Source organism: Sminthopsis crassicaudata, chromosome 2 (genome assembly GCF_048593235.1).
Source record: "Sminthopsis crassicaudata isolate SCR6 chromosome 2, ASM4859323v1, whole genome shotgun sequence".
In the NCBI taxonomy this organism is placed as follows: Eukaryota; Metazoa; Chordata; class Mammalia; order Dasyuromorphia; family Dasyuridae; genus Sminthopsis; species Sminthopsis crassicaudata.
Genome location: NC_133618.1, coordinates 606,021,264 through 606,043,129, shown reverse-complemented (window position 1 = coordinate 606,043,129; position 21,866 = coordinate 606,021,264). Strand labels below are relative to the sequence as shown.

At 36.5% G+C, this 21,866-nt stretch overlaps 1 protein-coding gene across 6 annotated transcripts in view; it reads left to right on the top strand.

Annotated features, from left to right (window-relative positions):
- The window catches only part of IDE (insulin degrading enzyme), a 101,383-nt gene that overhangs the window by 48,640 nt on the left and 30,877 nt on the right, over window positions 1–21,866 (top strand). For all 6 annotated transcript variants that reach the window (XM_074295874.1, XM_074295869.1, XM_074295871.1 and 3 more), the window contains 6 exons: window positions 1,772–1,864; window positions 2,400–2,491; window positions 3,608–3,688; window positions 5,583–5,686; window positions 18,952–19,054; window positions 20,183–20,305. In XM_074295874.1, the coding sequence (XP_074151975.1) occupies window positions 1,772–1,864; window positions 2,400–2,491; window positions 3,608–3,688; window positions 5,583–5,686; window positions 18,952–19,054; window positions 20,183–20,305 (596 nt within the window). The remainder of the gene's footprint in view (window positions 1–1,771; window positions 1,865–2,399; window positions 2,492–3,607; window positions 3,689–5,582; window positions 5,687–18,951; window positions 19,055–20,182; window positions 20,306–21,866) is intronic.

Here is a 21,866-nt window from a genome sequence, read left to right as displayed (position 1 = left end):
GATAGTCTTATTAAAGACAAAAGAAAAAGAAAAAAATTAGCAAAACTAATCTAAAGAGTTTGAAAATGTGTATATATTGCACTTAACCTTCCACCTCTATAAAGCGGTGGGGTGATTTGTCTCCTTTCAAGCCATGCTTGTTCTTTTTTTTTTTTTTTTTTTTTTAAATTCATTTTTCCAAATTATCCCCTCCCTCCCTCCACTCCCTCCCCCCAATGGCAGGTAATCCCATACATTTTACATGTGTTACAATATAACCTAGATACAATATATATGTGTAAATACCATTTTCTTGTTGCACATTAATTATTAGCTTCCAAAGGTATAAGTAACCTGGGTAGATAGACAGTAGTGCTAACAATTTACATTCGCTTCCCAGTGTTCCTTCTCTGGGTATAGTTATTTCTGTCCATCATTGATCAACTGGAAGTGGTTGGATCTTCTTTATGTTGACGATATCCACTTCCATCAGAATACAACCTCATACAGTATTGTTGTTGAAGTGTATAGTGATCTTCTGGTTCTGCTCATTTCACTCAGCAACAGTTGATTTAAGTCTCTCCAAGCCTCTCTATATTCCTCCTGCTGGTCATTTCTTACAGAGCAATAATATTCCATAACCTTCATATACCACAATTTACCCAACCATTCTCCAATTGATGAACATCCATTCAACTTCCAGTTTCTAGCTCCAACAAAAAGAGCTGCCACAAACATTTTGGCACATACAGGTCCCTTTCCACTCTTTAGTATTTCTTTGGGATATAATCCCAATAACAGCAATGCTGGGTCAAAGGGTATGCACAGTTTGACAACTTTTTGGGCATAGTTCCAAATTGCTCTCCAGAATAAGCCATGCTTGTTCTTTATAATTTTTGATTTTTGTTGTGATTGTTTCCATTTATATTGTAGTAGTCATTGTGTATATTGTTTTCCTGACTCAGTTTATTTTACCCTGTGTCATGTCATATAGATTTTTCTACACTTTTAAGCTTGTTAGTGAAACCTCTCTGTCAAAGAACATAGACATATTAGTTATTTTATTTGCATACAGTAATTCCAAATTACTTTTTAGAATGATTGTAACTGATTGGCAGCATCACCAATATTTTGTGCCTTTCTTTCTTACAGCACTCATGTCTTTTTGTTGTCTTTATTGGAATTGGTAGCTAAGCCATCCTTAAGGATTCATGGGTTTAATATTTTTCTCGTATCTTGAAGTGAAAAGATGGCAAGTAAGAAGTGAAACTCATTACAATGCAAAGTCAGTAATTACAAGGTCATTTTTTTTTTTTTTTTTAATATATATGGAGTGAGGGATGAATAGACTTATCCAAAAATGGCTTGGCCCGAATTGTATCATCAAGCATTAGATTTGTAGTTTGTGTGTATATATATTTCTTGGAGTCAATTGATTCTAGTCTGTATTCTTATTTATGTTGTCTTTATTGAGTACTATTTTACAATACTAGTATAGGAACAGAGAAAGTAGGTGTGAATAATCTAAATTTGGAAAATTTAATCCTATTTTATTCTTTTACTACCCTGAAAGCTAGTCAAATAAGTTTTGATTGTGAAAGGTGAAGAGATAGAGGATGTTTTGAGTATAGTATTGAATTTCTGTAGATTTATAGAGAGAGAAAGGTATGTTTGTCTATGCATGCATGCCTGTGTTCATATATATGATGTATATTTATCAACAGTAATGGAATTTATCTGCATTGAAAGAAAAAGGAGGAAAGATCACATTAGTTTCTTTTGTGAATTGCAGGCTGGGTAAACACTCTTGTAGGAGGTCAAAAGGAAGGAGCCAGAGGCTTTATGTTTTTCATCATTAATGTGGATTTGACAGAGGAAGGACTTTGTAAGTATTAAACTTCTTGTTTGATGAAAATTTATCTTATGTGATTTATCTCTTTTGTATTCTTAACCCATGAATATAATTTAGATTACAAATCTATAAGCTTTCAAATTTTTGTACTTTACAACTTCACATTTCTAATTTTCCATGTAACTTGGCCCTCATGTCATAGATTTTTTTTTTAAACTTATAAATGAAAACTATGACAGTTCTTGAAAAATATTAACCAGCCTATCTTTCCAGTCTGCAGTGGGGCTGGTATGTACTTAACTCCTTTTCCTTTTGCTTCTCGTCTCCTTATGCTGGTATTCTTGGGGCTGCTGCTCCTGTAGCATCTCTTTTGAAACTTTATTGATTCCATGGGCCCAGAATATCACCTCACTGGAATGCTTGGGCCATGCCACCAATCGCTGGGAGGTGAGGACTTCATTTCTAAGAGGGACCATATTCTACTTGCCTTACTTTACCTTAGGAGTGGGCTCACGGATTTGAAGGATACAAGGACTGAACGATTTTTAAGTGTGCCCCTTTTTTCCAGTACATGTTGAAGATATAATTTTGCACATGTTTCAATACATTCAGAAGTTACGTACAGAAGGACCTCAAGAATGGGTTTTCCAAGAGTGCAAGGTACATTTGTTTCACCAAATTTTTTTTTAAGGAGCTTATATATATATATTTTACAACCAGTACATGTGAATAATTAGATTGAAACTCATGAGTGACCCAGCTGAAATTTGAAATTGTTGTTTTGTTTTGTTTTTTCAATTTTGAATAGTGGTAGGTGCGCTATAGTGTTCTCTGAGCCATGTTGTTAGTTGCCTTGAGGCCCACTTCCCTTATAAGCTTCCACAGAAGATAGAAGGAACCAAATCCCCCTCATAGCAGAATTTTGGCTTGTACTGAGCTAGTACCTCTTAATCCTTATGCTGCTGTGTCCTAGCTATAAGTTCCAGTATCAATAGTAAATAAGTAATTTTCTTATTCTGCTTTACAAATATTTAGTAAATTACTATAAACTTTCATGATCTTATATTTGAAAAACAATAAGAATGTGTCAAAATCAAAGGGGATAGCTTTCCTTTTTAAATTCAAAATTTTATTATTGAAATGTGCTCTGCCCTAAAGAATATTGTTAAGTAGTAATGCTTGGAAATAGTCTGGCTGTTGTTGTATTATTTATTGTATGAAGCAAATGATGTTCGTGCTTTAAAAAATATGACTACATTTTGGAGTGTCCCTTTTAGTAAAGATCTTTTGACTTAAAATCAATAAAATCCATTTATTTTAATGTGAGAGACATCTTTGTTAAGCAGAATCACTACACTCCACTTAGACGTTAGTTTATTTCTTTCAACAATTGTATCGGAATGGTGCTTTTCTTTTGATGTACTTTTCTTGACCCACTGAGATCAGATTCTGTTTACCTGATCCATTTTGCATGTATTCTATTTTCTCATCACTTTTTTGTGTAATAGAGATGGATTTTCATTCACTTTTTGCCTAGTTTTGCCTATGTTTTCTGAGGTGACCTGAGTTATTTCAGAAATTTAAAAGATTATTTCTCATTTGACTTTATGTTTCTGGACCATATTTCCTCAAACAAATACATATAAAATTGCCTTAGACCAAAAAAAAAGGGGGGGGATGCTTTTCAGAAAAATTACAAAATTTAAAATGGAATACTAGAGTAGACTTTATTAGAATTGATTTGCCATGCCTGATGGAATTAATTTTCTGTTTTAGGATTTGAATGCTGTTGCTTTTAGGTTTAAAGATAAAGAAAGACCTAGAGGTTATACATCTAAAATTGCAGGAATATTGCATGTAAGTAATTTTTTAAAATGTGTGTGTAAGATATTTTGGAGTTTCTGTATCTGAAAATTCCTATACTAATAAAATTGCAGATTCAGTACCAGTTCTTATACCAAAAACAAATAATCTGGAATAATTGTGACTAAACCTCTTGTTTTTGCTTTTAAAATCCCAATGTATGTGTGACTTAATTCCCTTGTGGCCAGCACTTTGTAACTAGAGTTGAGAATGGAGTAAACTTAATTTCTGGAGGTGTCAATGATTGTCCTGGGAACTGTATATTCTTGTGCCCTAGAGTTACCAATTAAATATTCAGCTGCTTATCTCAAGCAATTTCTTGATTTCAGAAAGATGCCCTACTCCACTAAAAAGAACTGGAACTTTTTTGAAGTGGTTATGATTTAGAAGAGCTAGTTTTCCCAGATTATCTGGCAAAGCCTTTACTAGTCTTTGAGGGGAGACTAAAGCATGGTGGTTGATCTGAAAGAAACTCTTTAAGGTTTTGGAGCCAGTTAAATTGGGATAGTACAGAAATTGGATAATTCTTTTTTGTTGTTGTTGATGTTGAAAAATGATTCAGATTAAGTACTCCCTTTAAATTTATGGATCCATTGGTCATTTTACAGATGAAGCAAATGAGGTCTGGAGAAGGTCAAATGTTCAGAGCTGAATTTTGAACTTTCTTCAAATATAGTTCAAATATTGAAATACAGTTTGTGATCATGACCTTGTACACTTGTATAGATTTCATCTAGGTGCTGTTCATTTAGCTGCTTAGTCCTTGGTCATTCTTACCTTTTTCTTTCTCATTTAAGATGCTGATTCATAGCAATACAAAATACTAGGCTTACTGACACAGCAGTTTTTGCCCAACAGAAGGGAATGTATCTTTAATTGAGCTAGTCATTTAAAAAATGCCCTGTAGATGCCAGAATTTTACCATCAAATATTTATTATAGAGTCATCTGTATTTAGTCTGTCTCATACTTGTATTCAAACAAATGAAATGTTGCCTTTATTTGTGTGATACACTCTCCAAAACTCTTTCAAATATAAAACTAAGAAGGTGGCAAAAGTAGGATTTGAGAAACTTGTCTGTTGTGGAATAAAAAGTTAATGGAGAAAGTCAAACCAATTCAACATGCCTTAATGAAAAATCTGTTATGTATCTCAGTTATTGTGCTAAGCAAATACAGCTTCTGCTCTCAAGGAGGTTACAAATTAACGGGAAAGACAGAATGCAAACAACTATGTACAAACAAACTATGCAGGGCATACTGGAGATAATCTCAGGGAAAGCAGTAAGATTAAGGGGGTCTGAAAAAAGACTTCTTGCTGAAGCTGCAGGGGAGCTAGGAGGTAGAGACAAGGGAAGAACATTCCAGGTATGGAGAAGAATTAGAAGTCATAAGACAAGAAAAACTGAGGAGGCTGGAGTTCACTGGGTCATAGCTTCTGGAGCTAGCACCAGGAGGAGGGAGCAAGGTTGTGAAGGATTTTGTGTCAGAGGAAACAGGAAACCTCTGGAGTGAGAATGGGGAAGGGGGCAACAACTGAATGTGGGATGACCTAGATGGGGGAAAGGCTAAAAGAGTCAAATCTGGGTGTCAGGTGATCAGTTTGGGCCTCAGCAAGGTGGAGGGGGGGGGCGTATGTGAGAAATTCGGTGACAGATTAAACGGGGTGGGAGGGGGTTAGGGTGTATGATGGTGAGGAGTTGAGGATGATGCTTAGGACCCAGCCAAAATCATAAAGATGGGGGAAAGGCCTGCAGCAGTAATAGAGAAGTTGGGAAGAGAAAAGCATTTAGGGGGAAAGAGAATGGATCTAATAAAATTAAAATATAGATGTATCTTTCTTTACTTCATGACTATTTGGTATCTTAAGACTATTTTCTTTTTAAAAGTACTATCCCCTAGAAGAAGTGCTTGCAGCAGAATATTTACTAGAAGAATTTCGCCCTGATTTAATAGAGATGGTTCTTGATAAACTGAGGCCAGAAAATGTTCGGTAAGTCATTTTGAGGATGACATTGTTATAAATTATGTTTTGAAAATCAAAAATTTTATAACCCATCTTAATGACTTATTTATATAATTCTGTCCATATCAAATGTTGAATAAGTACTTTATTTTATTATCACTTTAATTTAGCTGTCATTAACAATTTAATCCCTAGGGTTATTTTAAAGATCATACACAAAAAGAATTGGCATTGAAAGGTGCAGTAAGACCTCTCTTGCCTGTCATTGTGGTTTCTATTGAATGATTTTAGAAGTGACTAATCCAAAACTTAACTCTTTCTGTGCTCCATTTAAAAAACACTGTTAGTATTTGGTAACCTCTTCTTTATGACTCTTGTCATAGAGGCAGTGTACTAGAACATAACAATGGATTTGGAAAGTTAGCAGGATTGTAGAATCATAAAATTTGGAAATAATGGTGCATGAGAGATTACTCAGATCAGTCCCTTTTCATTTTACAGCTGAGGAAAGTCAGACCCAGAGAGAAGTGATTTTTCCCAAGGTTATTCAACATTAAGATCTTAAATTATTGTGTTATGACTTTCCCCATCCCTCTGTTCCTTCAAGGAAAGTAGCTTCCATGGTACCTCTCTGCTTCCTTCTCTTACTCACTTCACCTGAAAGTATTCCTGTTCTCAAATTTCCTAAGAGCACTTTTTTCCATCATATCTGTTTTGTATTATATTTTTCAATATACATTTTGTATTTCTCCTTGTAAGCTCATTTAGAGCAAGGACTGACAAGTTTAAATCTTATATCCTTAGTGCCTTGTGGTGTGCCTAATTCATTAGGTGCTTAGTGAACATTTGTTCAACTGAATTGAATAGAACTATAGCAGTTTGTGATTACATAAAGAGTTGCTTTTCTTCTTTGCTTTCAGCTAAAAGGCCTCCCTTTAGAATGCATGTACTTCGTGCCTCCCACCTTTTGCTTCAGAAATACTTACACCAAGATTGGTTACCTAATTTCTCAAACAGCAGGATTTGACTTTTACATACTTAGGCTTTAAGCTTTGCAACCAGTAGTTCTTGAAGCATTTTCTTTTTTAAAACTTATTCCTCAGGCCCCTTGTGTAATTTAATTCTAGAGTTTCTTGGAGAACCTCCCACCAATGAATTAGTTGGCTAACACATCCTCCTTTATTATACTTATGAGGAAACTGAGGCCTAAAAGACTGTTTCTCAGTATTACACAGTGAGAGTAGGAGGCTGCATTGTCCTGCAACCAACAGTCAGCTGACATGACAGGTTTCCCAGTTTGATATGGCATCTTTACTTGGTGCTCTTCTCAGTTAAATATGGTTATGCTGGATATGTGTATCGCTGTGCCTCTGAATGTGCTCCTCTGGGCCACTGAAACCTTGTATTGAAAGAAATTCCAGACACATTTCTATAATTCCAAAGTACCTAAGATCACCTTGTACCCTGTACACAAGGATTACAGGCTTAAGATTTGCTTTCTCAATTTTTGAATGATTGATAAGAATTTTGGGGTTTAAATTACACTGAGAAAGGTTAAAAGGCTTTTAGTAATTGTATTCATTTCTACAGAATTAGAAACACTTAACTTTTTTTTTTATGTATTTAGTTAAATTTATTTTTTTTTTAATTTTTTATTATATATATATATTTTATAATATTATCCCTTGTATTCATTTTTCCAAATTACCCCCTCTCCCTCTATTCCCTCCCCCCGATGACAGGCAATCCCATACATTTTACATGAGAAACACTTAACTTAAAACTAAATGCAGCTAGTTGCTGGAACTCTTACCTTCCCAGAAATCAGCTGGAGACAGGATCACTTTATTCTTGATCTTTTATCATCACCTGAGAGAGTGTGTGAGTTCAACGACCCAAATTTCTCCTCCTCCCACACAAGTCACTTCCCCCTCTTTGTCCCACCAATCAAGTCAGCAGAGAACAACAGCTGGGGAGGGTCAACCTTCAAACAAGTTAATAGGGAACTGTCCAATTGGCAATTAGTCTCACGTGCTTCATTATCCAAGTGCATTGCTCAGTTCTAGCCCTTTACATCTCCCGCTTTCTTTTGTTTTAGACCACAGGTGCCATCCCTGACTTTTCACCCAAAAAGGAGGTGATCACCCCCCCTTTCTCAGGAGGGGAGATGAAAGCACTAAAAAGGAGATAATCACGCCCTCAACTGGGGATTTGCTAGCGGGTTTCTGGGTTGAAGGGCCTTATTAGAGACAAGTATGCACAAACCCATCAACATGGGAGGTATTACACAAGCACATAGCAATAACGCAGAGGCTATTAGTGATGACTCTCCCCACAGACAGTGGAGACTCGGATGTGGTGTAACAAACAGGAATTGTACATGCAAGTAGTGATATAACAAACAATATAAATCAACATGGTATTGTAAGAGATTTCCAGAAGTCCTAGAAGGATAGTATGTAAACATCAGTCACACATACGCCTTCTTCAGCAACCGAGATAGTCCAAAACCAATCTATTGTCCATTGCTTCACGTGTTAGGGAATCCAATGATCCCCAAAAGGTTTTGAAGTCCAGCAACAGTCTTATGATGCCTCAGAGAATCCAATGATTCCTGAGGATTTTCAAGTCCAACAGTTTTTGATGTCCATGGGTCAAACGCCATAACTGCCAGGTTCTTTCAGTGGTGGGTACAGTCAGCAGCGGAACCACCCGATGTTTCTTGGGTCTTCTCTTCATTTCAAGGGTCTGCTCTGTGTCTCTCCAATGGACAAGGCGAATATGGCTCGTTGGCACCCATCTGATTCCTTCTCCATCTGTGGAGATACAAGCAAACCCTCTCCCCCAAGCAGTTAACCTATCTGGTCCCTTACATTCACCACTTTCTGGGTCTCTCCACATCACCTGGTGATTATCTAAAGACAGTGGAGCTGCTCGCACTGGACACTGCCCTTCTGGTGGGTTATAAAACCTGTCTGCCGGAGCCAGTGCATCTTTGTCAAAAATTAAAAATTTAATGGTATTAGAAGTTCTCTAGGGTTACCGTGGCTCCCCCTTTCTTTTGTTTTTGGAGGAGTGTCTTAATATCTCTGTTTCTTCTCTCCACTATTGCCTGCCCTTGAGGATTAAAGGGTATGCCCGTGGTATGTAAAATCTTATACTGTGCACAAAAGTGTGTAAAATGTTTAGACCTATATGCAGGTCTATTGTCTGTTTTTATTGCTTGTGGCACACCCATAATTGCAAATTCTTGTATAAGGAATTCAGTCGCCACTTGGGCTGTCTCTATTGCTGCTGGCATTGCAAATGTGAATCCTGAAAAGGTGTCTACCAGGACAGGGATAAAGGATAGATGACCAAAAGATTTATAATAGGTCACATCCATTTGCCAAATTTCATTAGGTCTCAAACCACGAGGGTTCTTCCCTGGAGAAGCAGGAGCATGGAAAGGAAGGCAAGCTGTACAGGTCTTTACTATGCTCCTAGCTTCTCTTGTTATTCCAAATTGAAAACGTAAAGCTTGGGCAGCCTGATGGTATTTAGAATGAGATTCTTGTGCTTCTTGAAATAAAGGAGTACTGGCCAGCATGGTTAGAAGGCTATCTGCCTTTGAATTACCATCAAAAATAGGACCTGGAAGTCCTATGGGAGTGGACATGCAAAATATAAATCTTAACTGGATGCTTTCTCACTTGCTCTTGAAGTTCTTTAAAGAGCTGATATATATTGGAGAATGATTGCACACAATTCATTCTGCTGAGTAGACTGAAAAGGAATTCTGATTACTCTCTTTGTAGTTATGTCACGAGAATATACAGCGCAAATATTATGTTTGGATACATCTGTAAAGATAGTTGGTCCTTTAAGAGGAACTTTAGAAACCTTTTCTTCAAGAATCCATCGCCAACTATGTAACAGTCTAGTTATCTTTAATGGAGACCCGTGTGCAAAATTTGGAGCCATGGTTAACAAAATTTGCCCCTCTGGGATGGTTTCACAGCACACATTAACTTGTGCATTGGTATAAAAGGTATATATCTTGTCAGGTCTTATCTCAGATAATTGTATTGCTCGTTTAATGGCCTTTAATAAAATTCTAGCCACAAGCACTGGTTAAGGAGTAAGGCTTTGTTCTGGTTGTGCTGGGAGGTTCACTCACTCTATCACACTGTCTCCTTGATGAAGGACTGCTGTGGGTGCCTCTTGTGTAGCAAAAACTGATATTTCCAAGGGTTTTTGAGTGACCCTTTCAACCACATTGGATAAAGCCAGTTCAACTTGTCTCAAAGACTCTTGAGCTTCTTTTGTAAGCTGGCGTGGTGAGTTTAAAGCGCTGTCTCCCCTTAAAATGTCATATAATGGTTGCAATTGACAGGTAGTCAAGCCTAGCACCGGGACGCATCCATTGGATATCTCCTATCAATTTCTGGAAGTCATTTAAGGTGGTTAGCTTCTCTGTTCTTAAGGAGAGTTTTTGTACTGTAAGGATATACTTCATATCCTAAATATTGAAAAGGAGCATGTCTTTGAATCTTTTCTGAAGCTATGTGCAATTTATAATCATCCATGTAATGTAATAAAATTACTTTTGGAAATGCTTTTCTTACTGGAGTAAGAGCAGCAGCAACATACATGTTTATGTGTATGCAACATACTATGGCTGTTTTTCATTCCCTGTGGCAAAACTGTCCATATCTTATAAAAGATATGAATATCTTTTATAAGGCTCAGCTAAGTTAGCGCTGGGTACTGAAAAGGCAAATCTTTTCATATCCTCCTTATCTAGAGGGATAGAATAGAAACAATCCTTAATGTCTATAACTCACAGAGGCCATTCTCTAGGCAACTGATGGAAGTCCAGGTTGAAGAGTTCCCATAGTTTCCATCTGTTCATTTACCTTTCTTAAATCAGTTAACGTCCTCCATTTTCCAGATTTCTTTTTTGCAACAAATACTGGGGAACTCCAAGGACTTAGAGAAGGTTCTAAGTGTCCTTGGTCAAGTTGTTCCTGTACTATGTCTAGTAAGGCCTGAATTTTATCGCTACCTAAGGGCCACTGTTCTATCCACATTGGTGTATCAGTTTTCCATTGGATAGGAACAGGTGAAAGTGTTGGCAGGCCTTCCACAGCAGCCCTGCCTAAAAAACCGAAGTACTCATTTTTAACCCTAATTGTTATAAAATGTCTCTTCCCCATAGATCGATGGGGATTTTTTTTTTTTTTCAACTAAAGGGGTAGCACTAACTTCAGCTGCAATTGATCCTCCTACCCCAGATGTAGGTGTCTGCCTTGATCGTTGGCCAATGACGGGGCCAGTTGGCACCTCTAATGATTGTGCGATCTGCACCTGTTTCCACCAGTCCTTCTAATGGTATGCCATTTATATATATGGTGAGCATAGGTCAGTCAGCTGTCACAGCTGCTGTCTAGTATATTCCTGGATTTTGCTGCTTGGATTCAGAATGTGGGTGACTGTCACCAGATTGCTTATTTTAGGGGTCTGTATCAATAAATCTGATGCTACTACTTCCCCTGCTTGATGTCACACGTTGTCTACCTGTGTTAGTGACTGGGATATTATCTACATATTCCCCAGTTTCCCACATCAGTGTATGAATGAACATTGTCTTGTAAGTACTCTCAGGAGTTGAAATGGTCAAGCCTACTGTCCCTGGAGGCAAGGGATCCATAGTTTGGAGAGGAACAGATTTCACCTCTTCAGGGAGTATCTCAGTTGTCCCAGTTGCATACAACTCTATCTTCCCTACTTGTAGTCCCTTTCTCCCATCATGTTGCTTCCTGGCTGATTGGTCATGTCTGGGTATTGAACTTGGAGGCATTCTCTGGGTGTGGCATTGGCTGCCATCATGCCCCAAGTGTTTTTTTGCCTGGGGCCATGGAGCTGGGCCCCTCATCCCGTTTCCCTGAATCAGTGTACACTCTGAGGCCTAATGGAGTCCTCTGTTGCATTTTGGACATGGGGTTCTGGGTCTTGTTCTCCCAGCCTGTTTTCTCACTCTGTCTCTATGCCAACATTGAGCTTTCAGATGGCCTACTTTACCACATTGAAAGCATTGACGAGTCTCTGGAAGTCCCTTGCCAAAAGGGATCGTGTCTTCCTATATTGGGATCTTGGAAGTCTGTACCATAGCCTGGCTATAAAAGGTATTTGTGCCCACTGTGGCACAGCGTCTTATGATCTCTAAAGGAGCATCCTTATTTAGTCCTAGTATAATCCTTCTACAAACCTCATTGGCATTTTCTCTAGCAAGTTGCCTTACCAAAGTGTCTGTTACTTCATTTTCACCATTAGTCTGTGTGACAGCTATCTGCAAATGCACCACAAAATCAGCAAAGGATTCATTTGGTCCCTGTACAATTTTTATGTAGGTCTCACCCTTGTATTTTTTTTTTTTTTTTTTTTTTTTACTGGGGAGAGAAGCTCATGCTTTGATAGCAGCAATTTGCTCAAATGCTGTTATGGAGTAATTAATCTGTACTGAAGCATCTGCATAAGAACCTACACCTGTTAGTAGGTCACAGGTGATTGAAGGATAACGCCACTTTGACTATTTTGCCTCTAAAGATAATTTAGTCAGCTGCTGTTTTATTTCTTGGTTCATCATTTCTACTTTCCCAGAAGAGGGAGGATGCCAAGGGCTATGGAGATCCCAAGTGATTTCTAAGGCCCCAATCAGATTCTGCAATACCTGGGCAGAAAAATGTGTTTCCTGATCTGAGTCTATCCTCTCCACCATTCCATATCTGGGAATAATTTGTTCTAATAAGACCTTACTTACTGTCGAGGCAGTATGGAGGAATGCCTCCACCCATGAGGTCAGATGGTCCACTATGACCAGCAAGTATTTGAGGCGACTCTGGTGACAGCTCAGTAAAGTCCACCTGGATGCTTTGGAATGGTCTGATTCCTAGAGGTCGTCCCCCTTTTGGGATCTGGCGTTGAGCAGCCTTGTCAGTCCTTCGACAAACGAGACAACCATCCACCAGATGTCGGGCCATAGTATATGGGCTGGGGGAAACATAACCTTGTCAGCACAGTGTCACACGGGCTTTGGACATCCCAATGACTGTCCTGGTGCAGTTGCTTAAGGACTTGCCTCATACTTGCTTTGGTCAGTACCTCTCTGCCATCAGGCAAGAGCCATCGTTCTTCCGAGTTCTCAACTGCTTCGAGAGTTGAGGCCCTCTCTTTTCCTTCTGAATAAAACTGGGAGACGGCAGACTAGGGGGAAGTACAGGTATCAAGGCCATTTTATGAGAAATATCCTGGTCTCCAGCTCCCTTGGCCTCCTCATCTGCTAATCTATTTCCCCTTACCTCAAAACAACTTCCCATCTCATGTCCTTTACATGTATTACTACTACATTCCAGAATGTTTTCCAGTCCCTCTTTTCTCCCAAATCCTTCCAAATCCATGCATCACACCCCAGGCATATCTCAAATCAGTGTGTGTGTGTGTGTGTGTGTGTGTGTGTGTGTATATATATATATATATATATATATATATATATATACATACACACACAGTCCCATCTTGGTCCCGCAATAATTTCAACCCTTGATTTTTAAAGCATACAATTCAAAAGTTTGAGCCGACCAATGGGCAGGTACACTGCCCTTGGTAACAGTGGACGTTCTAGCAAACCCATTTCTTTTTCCCATTTACCATCCTAGAAGAACCATACATAAATTCTAAACAAATATTTATCATAATCTTGTGTTGATAACAATAAGGAACTTGTCCCAATGAGTTTATATCCAAGTAGATCTTTCATAAGTGAACATTATTCATACAAATCAGTTTGTTTTTAAAAACACCCAATGGAAATACAATCATATATAGAATGTCTAATTCTACACAAGAGAATTCAAGAAGTTTTGATAAGAGATTCCCATTAACTTGTAATGGGAGAGTATTCTGATAAAGAGGTGGGGGGGGGGAGGTTTGCAGAACTAAGAGGCAGGGAAACTGAGGCAGGACTGAGTCAGGACAACAATTCAAAGTTAAAACATAAGCCAGCCAATCATAGTCTAGCAAATTTTCGGCTAGAGTCCCCTGTAAATGAATTTACAGGCTGAAAACTCTAGATGAGTAAAAAGATGTTTATTGCAAGGTTGAGGTCTGGTTAGAAATGCCTTGAGATGCAAAAGAAAGCCTTGTCTCTGCAGCCTTCTCCAAACCCAGCATCTGCTAAAATCAGGTGTGTCTAGATAGTGGACAGGTAAAAAGCTTTTAACTTTTTGCAGCCTCTCCCTTATCTGTAGAGACAAGAGAGCGAGACAAATGGAGACCTTTCATCAGTCGCAGCAATTCTTAAAGAATTGTGCCCGAGCATAGAGCTCTAACAACGATCCAAGCCTGAAGCAGCTTGGATGTCCACTGCATAAAGAAAAAAAATCTTTTACCTTTTCCAGAGTTCCATTCAATACCCAAATTATGTCTAGTTTTCGAGGTCCTTCATCAGGGAATCAAAATGATGAGGTAAGCAAAGAGTAAGTAGTTTCCAATTCGGCCTGAACTGAAGTAAGACATCAGTTTTTCCCAATTCTCTGACCAGTTGAAATCTCAGTTTCCTTCCCCCCCTGTTTACAGAAATTATCAGATTATACATAACAGACTAGTAAATTTCCCGAAATAGCAATAGTCAGACAGTTTTATACAGCAATAGTTCTGTTCTCCAGGGGACAAAAAGGAAGCAGGATTAAGATTATGATCTTGAATTATAGATCATTCTTTTCTAATAGTATTGCCTCATGTTTCAACATTCTGGAATCTGTGAGCCATCTCCCAGCCCTGTTGATTTAATTTGTTCTAACTTGAATACCCCTTCATTTCATTTTCTCTGCATATTTAATAGGGGATTGAGTGTCAAAAGTTATTTCCATAAGTTCTTTCCCCACCATGATCATGCAAAACATGAAAAAATGCATCTGAATATAGATCTATAGTCAGGAGTCTAGGATTGAGGTTCCAGAGATTGCCAGCTTTGTCTCAAAAAGAAAGGCAAAGTGGGAGCTGTCCTAGCACTGTATATCTCACTGACCACTTGCTCTGATTACAAACATGAAAGGAAAAACCAGGGGCATGATTTAAGGCAGTTTTACTTCAGGTAGCTGTCCTAATTTTAACCATCCCACCTCCAGATGATGGAGTTTAACGACCTATGCAAACAGTTATACCTGAATTCAAAACTCCAAGTAAATATTAGCTACAGTCCCAAAAGATTATATCTCCTACAGCAATTATTGATTAATGAATCAAGGCTTCAGGTGAATCTAGTTCAAGAATCACAGTAAAGATTCATCCTAGAAAGTTCAGATTATACAGTTTCTTTCATGAAGTAGATGGTTCTAGGTTTAACATTACAGATTATTTTGCTTTCAAAATACTCAATACAAAGAAAAATTCTAAATCTCATGTTGTCCATCCCGTTTCCACAGAAAAGAAACTTTCAGACCTTTCAGAATTAACATTAATACTCTCTTCATTCTGAAAAGGATTAAAATTTTTGCAAATAACCCTATCAAATTATCAGATCAGATTAAAATAACCTTTAAACAAGGAGACTATCATGCATGTAAATAAACATTAAACATTAAATCATTTGCTTTAGTCAGAATGATGAGGATTAAATGATGAGGAGTAAACTGTGGTCTAAACAAAGATGGGTCAGTTCCTTTTTCTCTCTCCTTCCTTCCCCAAAGTAACCAATGGCGGGTTTGGCAGCAAAGGAATTTGCTACTTAATGCTGTATGGAGACATAGTCTTTATTGATTAGAATGGAAACACTGGAGAGCCGGTGGGCAAAATGGCTGCATGGTACAAGGCCAGTTTTGCAAGAGTAGATCCCCGAGTTCTCTCTTTTATACCAGAGCACAATCATTCAACCTGAGAGTGATGAAATAAGATAAGGATTCTCTTGTTATCTTTTGGGGACATCAGAAGTCTCTTCCCAAAAAGGAATTTCCTGATGGCATTTGGTCTGAGTAGATTAGAATGGGGGGCTGTAAAACCCTGGCCAGCTCAGATAGCCCATACTAGTTTGACTCCAAGTCCCAAAGGAAGTTGGAGATCAAACAAGGAATATCAAGGGGCTACCGCCCTCAACAAGATGAGATCTTAGTAGAAATGAATTGCTTTCAGAAAACTTACAATTCCAACTCCTTAGAACAGCTATAGACTTGAAAAATAAAAATAAAACATTCAGTTATTAACACCATATAAATGTAGGCTGTTCCTTTAAACAGTAGAAATAATTAATATCTAAATCAGCAAGGAGGTGCAGTTATTAAAAAACAAACAAAAAAACACAACACTATTCTGGGAGGGATTAAAACGCCAGACCAGGTCCCTCTCCACGTGGTCACCCTTCCCCCACACCACCATGCTTCCTGACCCAATATATCATAGCTCCATTTAAACTATTAATTACTTTTGCAATCAATCTTTCTTGTCCGTCTTTAAGTAAATATATATGTATATATTTTTAAACTTTACACTTCAATGTTCGCAAGTTAAGTGACCCAAACTTTATAAAACTTAATACATGCCCAACAGAGCAGAGTTTATTGTACATTCTCCAGAGAAGGGCCTCCCACTCCTCCAGCAGAAAATCGAAGAGAGGAAGCGCCTCCTGTGGGCAGGACAGCCCCTTTAATCCCTAACGCAAAACGCCCCCTCCCACCACTGACCCTCATCCTCATTGGCTGAGAGTCTTACATTCTAAACTCGAGATCTGCCCATGAAATTGAACTTGACCAATAAGTACATAGTTGCCCATATTTGGCTGAAATAGGGAGGAGATGATGTCATGAGAGGGGAACACAATTATGCCCTTGACTCCATGTTCAGAGTCCTTCAGGCCTACTCAAACACTGAAGTAGATGAAGCCTTACTCGATTTTCACAACTGTCTTGAAAGATCTCACCTCATCTCGTTCAATCTTAAGCAGGGATTTGATCTTTTTTCTTGCCTTTCTTGCTATTAATATAGCCCATTAAAAAGTTTATTTGGTTATTTAAGCAATTTTTTTTCCCCATAATGTTCTGTCCCTTTGAAGGGCTTATGTGTCTTTAAGTTTATGTTACTCTTGGACAACAGTGCTTATCTACGTGTTCATCATTCCACATATGTTCTTTTAAAATCTGAATCTTAAGATACTTGCTTTGAAAATAAGGACTTGATGTTTTTTGATGGAATTAGTGAATTCTCTGTTTACTAATATTGGGAGGGGGGGGAAGAAATGCTTCCTATTTTGTTAGAATTTTCCATCTTTTATTTTAACTTTTAAGCATTTATTTTATACAAAGCATTGTGCTAAATGCTGAATCATATTGGATAAGCTATTTTGCTTTTTTCTTTTTTCTGATCTTTGGTAATAGGATAAAATTTGGAATCTGTGTAAGCAACCAGGATGACTAGACTCTAAATCCAATTGGGCAAACTGAGTTTTCATGATTTCTCATCTTCTCTGAATATTTCAGAATCTGCTTTCCTAAAGTTTAACTACATATCTGCTGTTTTTCATTTTTTACTCCTATAAACTCTAGGATAGATCTTCTATCTTCTGAGAAATGAAATTATCAGCAAGGCAAGCCAAGACTTTATTTTTTGTTAAGAATTAGTCTCTTACTAAATGTTGGAGTATTTGAAGTCTCCTCACTTTTCTTTTACTTAGCTTGATTTACTCTATATCAGTTGTAATCTGTATTGGGAGAATGTTTAGCACTGTCTTTAAATCAGTCCTAAACCCAAAATGCTGTTCATTTTGTTTGTACTCTAAAGTTTACGGATTTATGTCTTGTAAAACTTAAGTAATATCTATAAAAACATATTTAACCTGTGTTAAGATTTCAGATTCCGTTTTTCCCATATGCTCCTTGAATAATTATTATATGCTCATCTGAAGCCAGAAATATTCCTCTTGACCATCTTTCCTCTTATTTTCACCTAAAAATTCAAGTATGTTTGCTTACTTTACTATACTTCTTTCTGCTGTCATCTGCACTTATTCCCTGATTTTTATATAGTTTTATCTTTAGTCTTTTCTCCTTCCCTTTCATATTCCGATTTCAAGGTCCTGCCTCCTCCCCGTTCCCTTGCTTTTTTTTTTTTTAATCTGGCATATACCACATTTATTAATTATTGCTAAATTCATTTTTCTTAACCTTTTAAAGGTGCATTCTGTTTCTCTGTTATCCTTTTAGTGTCCTAGGCATCTGGGCTAAGAAAACTAACCAAACACTTGTTTTGACTTTTTTTTTTTAAGTCTTCCTTTCTTTCAAATATATAATCACCAATTAGAAGATGAGTTGAAAAGATCATCTGTTCCTCAAAAAGCTGTTTGTTTCCTGCCCAGGACTTCAGAGTCTCTTGAGATACTTTTTGGGTTTTTTCTGGCTATATTAGTTATTGATTAGTGATATGATAGAAGCAGGTACTAATTCAGTAGAAACACGTATAGTAATTAGAGGGTGTTTGGGATCTTGGCAAGTTCTCTTTAGCATACTTCAGGGAGACACAGTGCCTTTTGATTTATCTTGTGTACTCACAATTATCTTTATATTCTTAAGAAAAGAATTTCATTGCTGTGCATCTTTTCCTTCTGGATGCTGTAACAAGTCTTTTCTTATCTGTTGGTGCCTATGTGTCCTTTTGGGGGCCAAATGGAACATGGGATGATGTTGTTTTGTCAGATTAGCTGAAATTTCCTTACAATAGAACTTAATTCTGTCATGCACAATTTCTCCTTTCTGCTTTGTTAACTTCTACTACTTTTTAACTTCCTGACATTAGTTTAGGTTCCCCCTTTATGTCCTCAGAATCTTTATTCCTGGCTTCCTTCTTGTTTCATTTTTTAATTTGGTTCTTGAGTACCTAACATTTAGATGGTTCTTGGTACCAAGTAGGCACTCAAAAAAAAAAAAAAAGCTTGCTGAAATGTATTGTTATTTCCCCAATTCTAGCTCAGGAGTTAGTCATCCTCTTTAAATTATCAAAGCAAAAAGATGCTTTTCACATCCTAATTCTTTCTCTGAGAGTAGGACTATGATAACAGGAGATCTAATTGATGATTATTTCAGATAAGAAAAGGGACACAATGTGTACCTGGCAAGCCATTGCGATTTGTGCTAGACTCTGAAAGCGTTTCTCTGACTTACTAGAATTTTATGTCCTAGCAGGATTTTTTGGTGCCTGGTTCAATTAATAGTTTCTGATGGTGTTGTTGGTTTACAAGGTCAATGTTTTCTATCCATTTTTGTTCTTAGGGTTGCAATAGTTTCCAAGTCTTTTGAAGGACAAACAGATCAAACAGAAGAGTGGTATGGAACACAATATAAACAGGAGGCTATACCAGATGAGGTCATTGAGGTAAGCTTGACAAAAGTCAATTAAAAGGGAATCCCAAGGATAGAATGGGAAGCCTTGTGGTTTGTGCCAGTCCTGCTAGACAGATAGGTGGTGGGAGAGGGAGGAGAAGGGAAAAAAAAGGAAGAATACAGGGATAAAGGGAAAGATTTTTAGGATTTTCCTCCATGTAGTTAGTTGCTCTTTCTGGCATATACATGAAATAAGCAATACTTTGGGGGGCTTTGACAATCTCCACATTGTAAAATCGAAGCCTTAATGCTTCTTAATGTGACAGAGACCAGTTAGCTCCATTGAGCTTAACAAGTAAAATAAAATTGAAGCCTCGTGTGCTGGGGCTGTCTCCTCCTATTTGGTAATATTTGTGAGTTGAAGAAAGACAAGAATAATTTAAAGTAAACTTTGTTTTTATAAAATTTTAATTCTAAATAGTAGCTATCTACAAATGTAAATACTTAGAATCATATTTCATTTATTTTTTATTTTATGTAAAAATCCTAACCTCTAAATTGTTCAAGATTTTTAAAGATAAATCTTAACCAAAAAATTACCTTTTTAACTTTTGTTGTAATTAGCATGGCCATCAAGCTATGGAAAGAACTAATTTTCTACTACTAAAAGATAGCCAATTCTAAAAATGTGGATTAGTAAGATGGTAGATGAATTTAGCTCTTGGACTGCTTCCTACCCTATACATATTTAATTTGATTGTTTAACCATGCTACAGTTTATTGATAGTTTTGTTTTTTATTAATGATCTGTGACTGATTGGTTTAGTTCATTATTATGGCATATAAACAAGGCAACAACATGTATATGGATATGATGCTGAGCTGAATTTTCTTTCCATCATCACAGATTTATGCAAATGAAGAAATCTGGTCACAAGGGAATAAGTATATATAGATAGATCAATATAAAACCAGTTAGTTCTTTAGTAGTGCTTATTTTTTCTGTGTAAAAGATATCACATACATACTTTGGCAAATATTACCCTTAAAATATATATATATATATATATATATATATATATATATATATATATATATGATTATTATTATTATTATTTACAAAAGAGAATTTTTAAAAAAACTTTTCAGTTCATTTAATTTGTTATCATTTTCACTCCAGAAATGGAAAAATGCTGACTTAAATGGAAAGTTTAAGCTTCCAACAAAGAATGAATTTATTCCTACAAATTTTGAGATCTTGCCGCTAGAAAAGGAAGCAACATCATATCCTGCTCTCATTAAGGTAACCATTGAAGTTTGTATCATAATTTTAATGCTGGGTCTGATAGAAGGGTATCTCATACTCATATATTCTCTCTCTCTCTCTCTTTCTGTGTATATGTGTGTGTGTGTGTGTGTGTGTGTGTGTATATATATATATATATTTTTTTTTTTTCTTGATGATAGCTTACTATTCAGTGTTGTGTCCTACATAAAGCTTTTTCAAAAGCTAGAAAATAAGTTTTATGGAGATTTGAGGTGACTTCCTTTGGAAAAAAAAAGATTAAGTTGGAGCAAGATACTTTTTATCTGGATTGTATATAGAAGAGAGCGATTTTGCTCTCTGTTTTCCAGTTACCATCCAGGAGAAGGAAAATGAGATTATGCTTACATTTAAAAAAATATGGAAAATGTGGAAATTTTGTAAAACTCTGAAAGTGCCCACTGAGGTCAATTATTGCATTTCTTATCATTGCAATATTTTGAAGTTAGCTCGATTCTCATCTATCTGAAGTAAAAGTACTTAAATTGAAGTCCATAGATTTTGTAAGCTATTTTGATATACTATTTGTTTCATTTTATTAATCTATTTTTAATAATAATTAACTTATTGATTATTGTTAATGACTTATTTTATTTTATTCATTTAAAGATATTGTTCTGAGAAGGGAGGAATCCATAGTCTTTATTAAACTGCAAGAGTTGGGGAAAGGTTAGGAATCCCTAATTTAGAATCACTGCTTGAAATTAGGGGTAGGGACTCTGTGACTCAAAGTTTTCACCTGCTATCTTTTTGATGTTGAAATTGCTTAGAATTGAGGATTGCATTTTTCCTTATATAAACTTTTTCTTCTTAATAACTTTATTCCAATTCACTTATTTTTAGAAATTAGAAAAACAGAGACTCTCATCTATAAAAGGAGTAGACTAGATCATTAAGGTCCCTTCCTAAAATTGAGAAACTAGTGACCCATCAGTGTGATCAGTATAATAATGTAGAAAATTGTATTTGATCTAATTTGATTTGTTTTTCTGTCAGATAAATTTTGAGTGAATTAACCATCTTTCCTAATAAATGACAGATTAAGCAATTATACTGATGTGTAAGCATCAATATAAATTATATATATTACATATTTATGTGTATATAAAACATGTACACATATGTATGTGTACATATACATGTACACGGTTTTACCTTTTAAAAAAAAATAAGCCTTCAGTTCAGTAGAGATTTTGTTCAGGGACTGGGGAAGATTCAAAGTTTAGGGAAAACCTGATTTCCCTTATGGGGTTTAGCATCTAGAATAGATATTCTGAAACTATTTTGTTCTTGAACCCACTTGGTGGCATTCTGAGGAATGTAAACGTATAAGACAAAAATTAAAGGATTATAAAAGAAAGTAATTATATTGAAATATAGATATTAAATATATTCTTTAAAAAGAAAGCTTACTGACTTCAGATTATGATTCTACCCTTTCTTCATATGCAGATATCTATTATTATACTATATATATTATCATATGGCTAAAATTAAGTTCATTATGATTTTGAGGCATTTAATAGTGAGGTATTAGAAA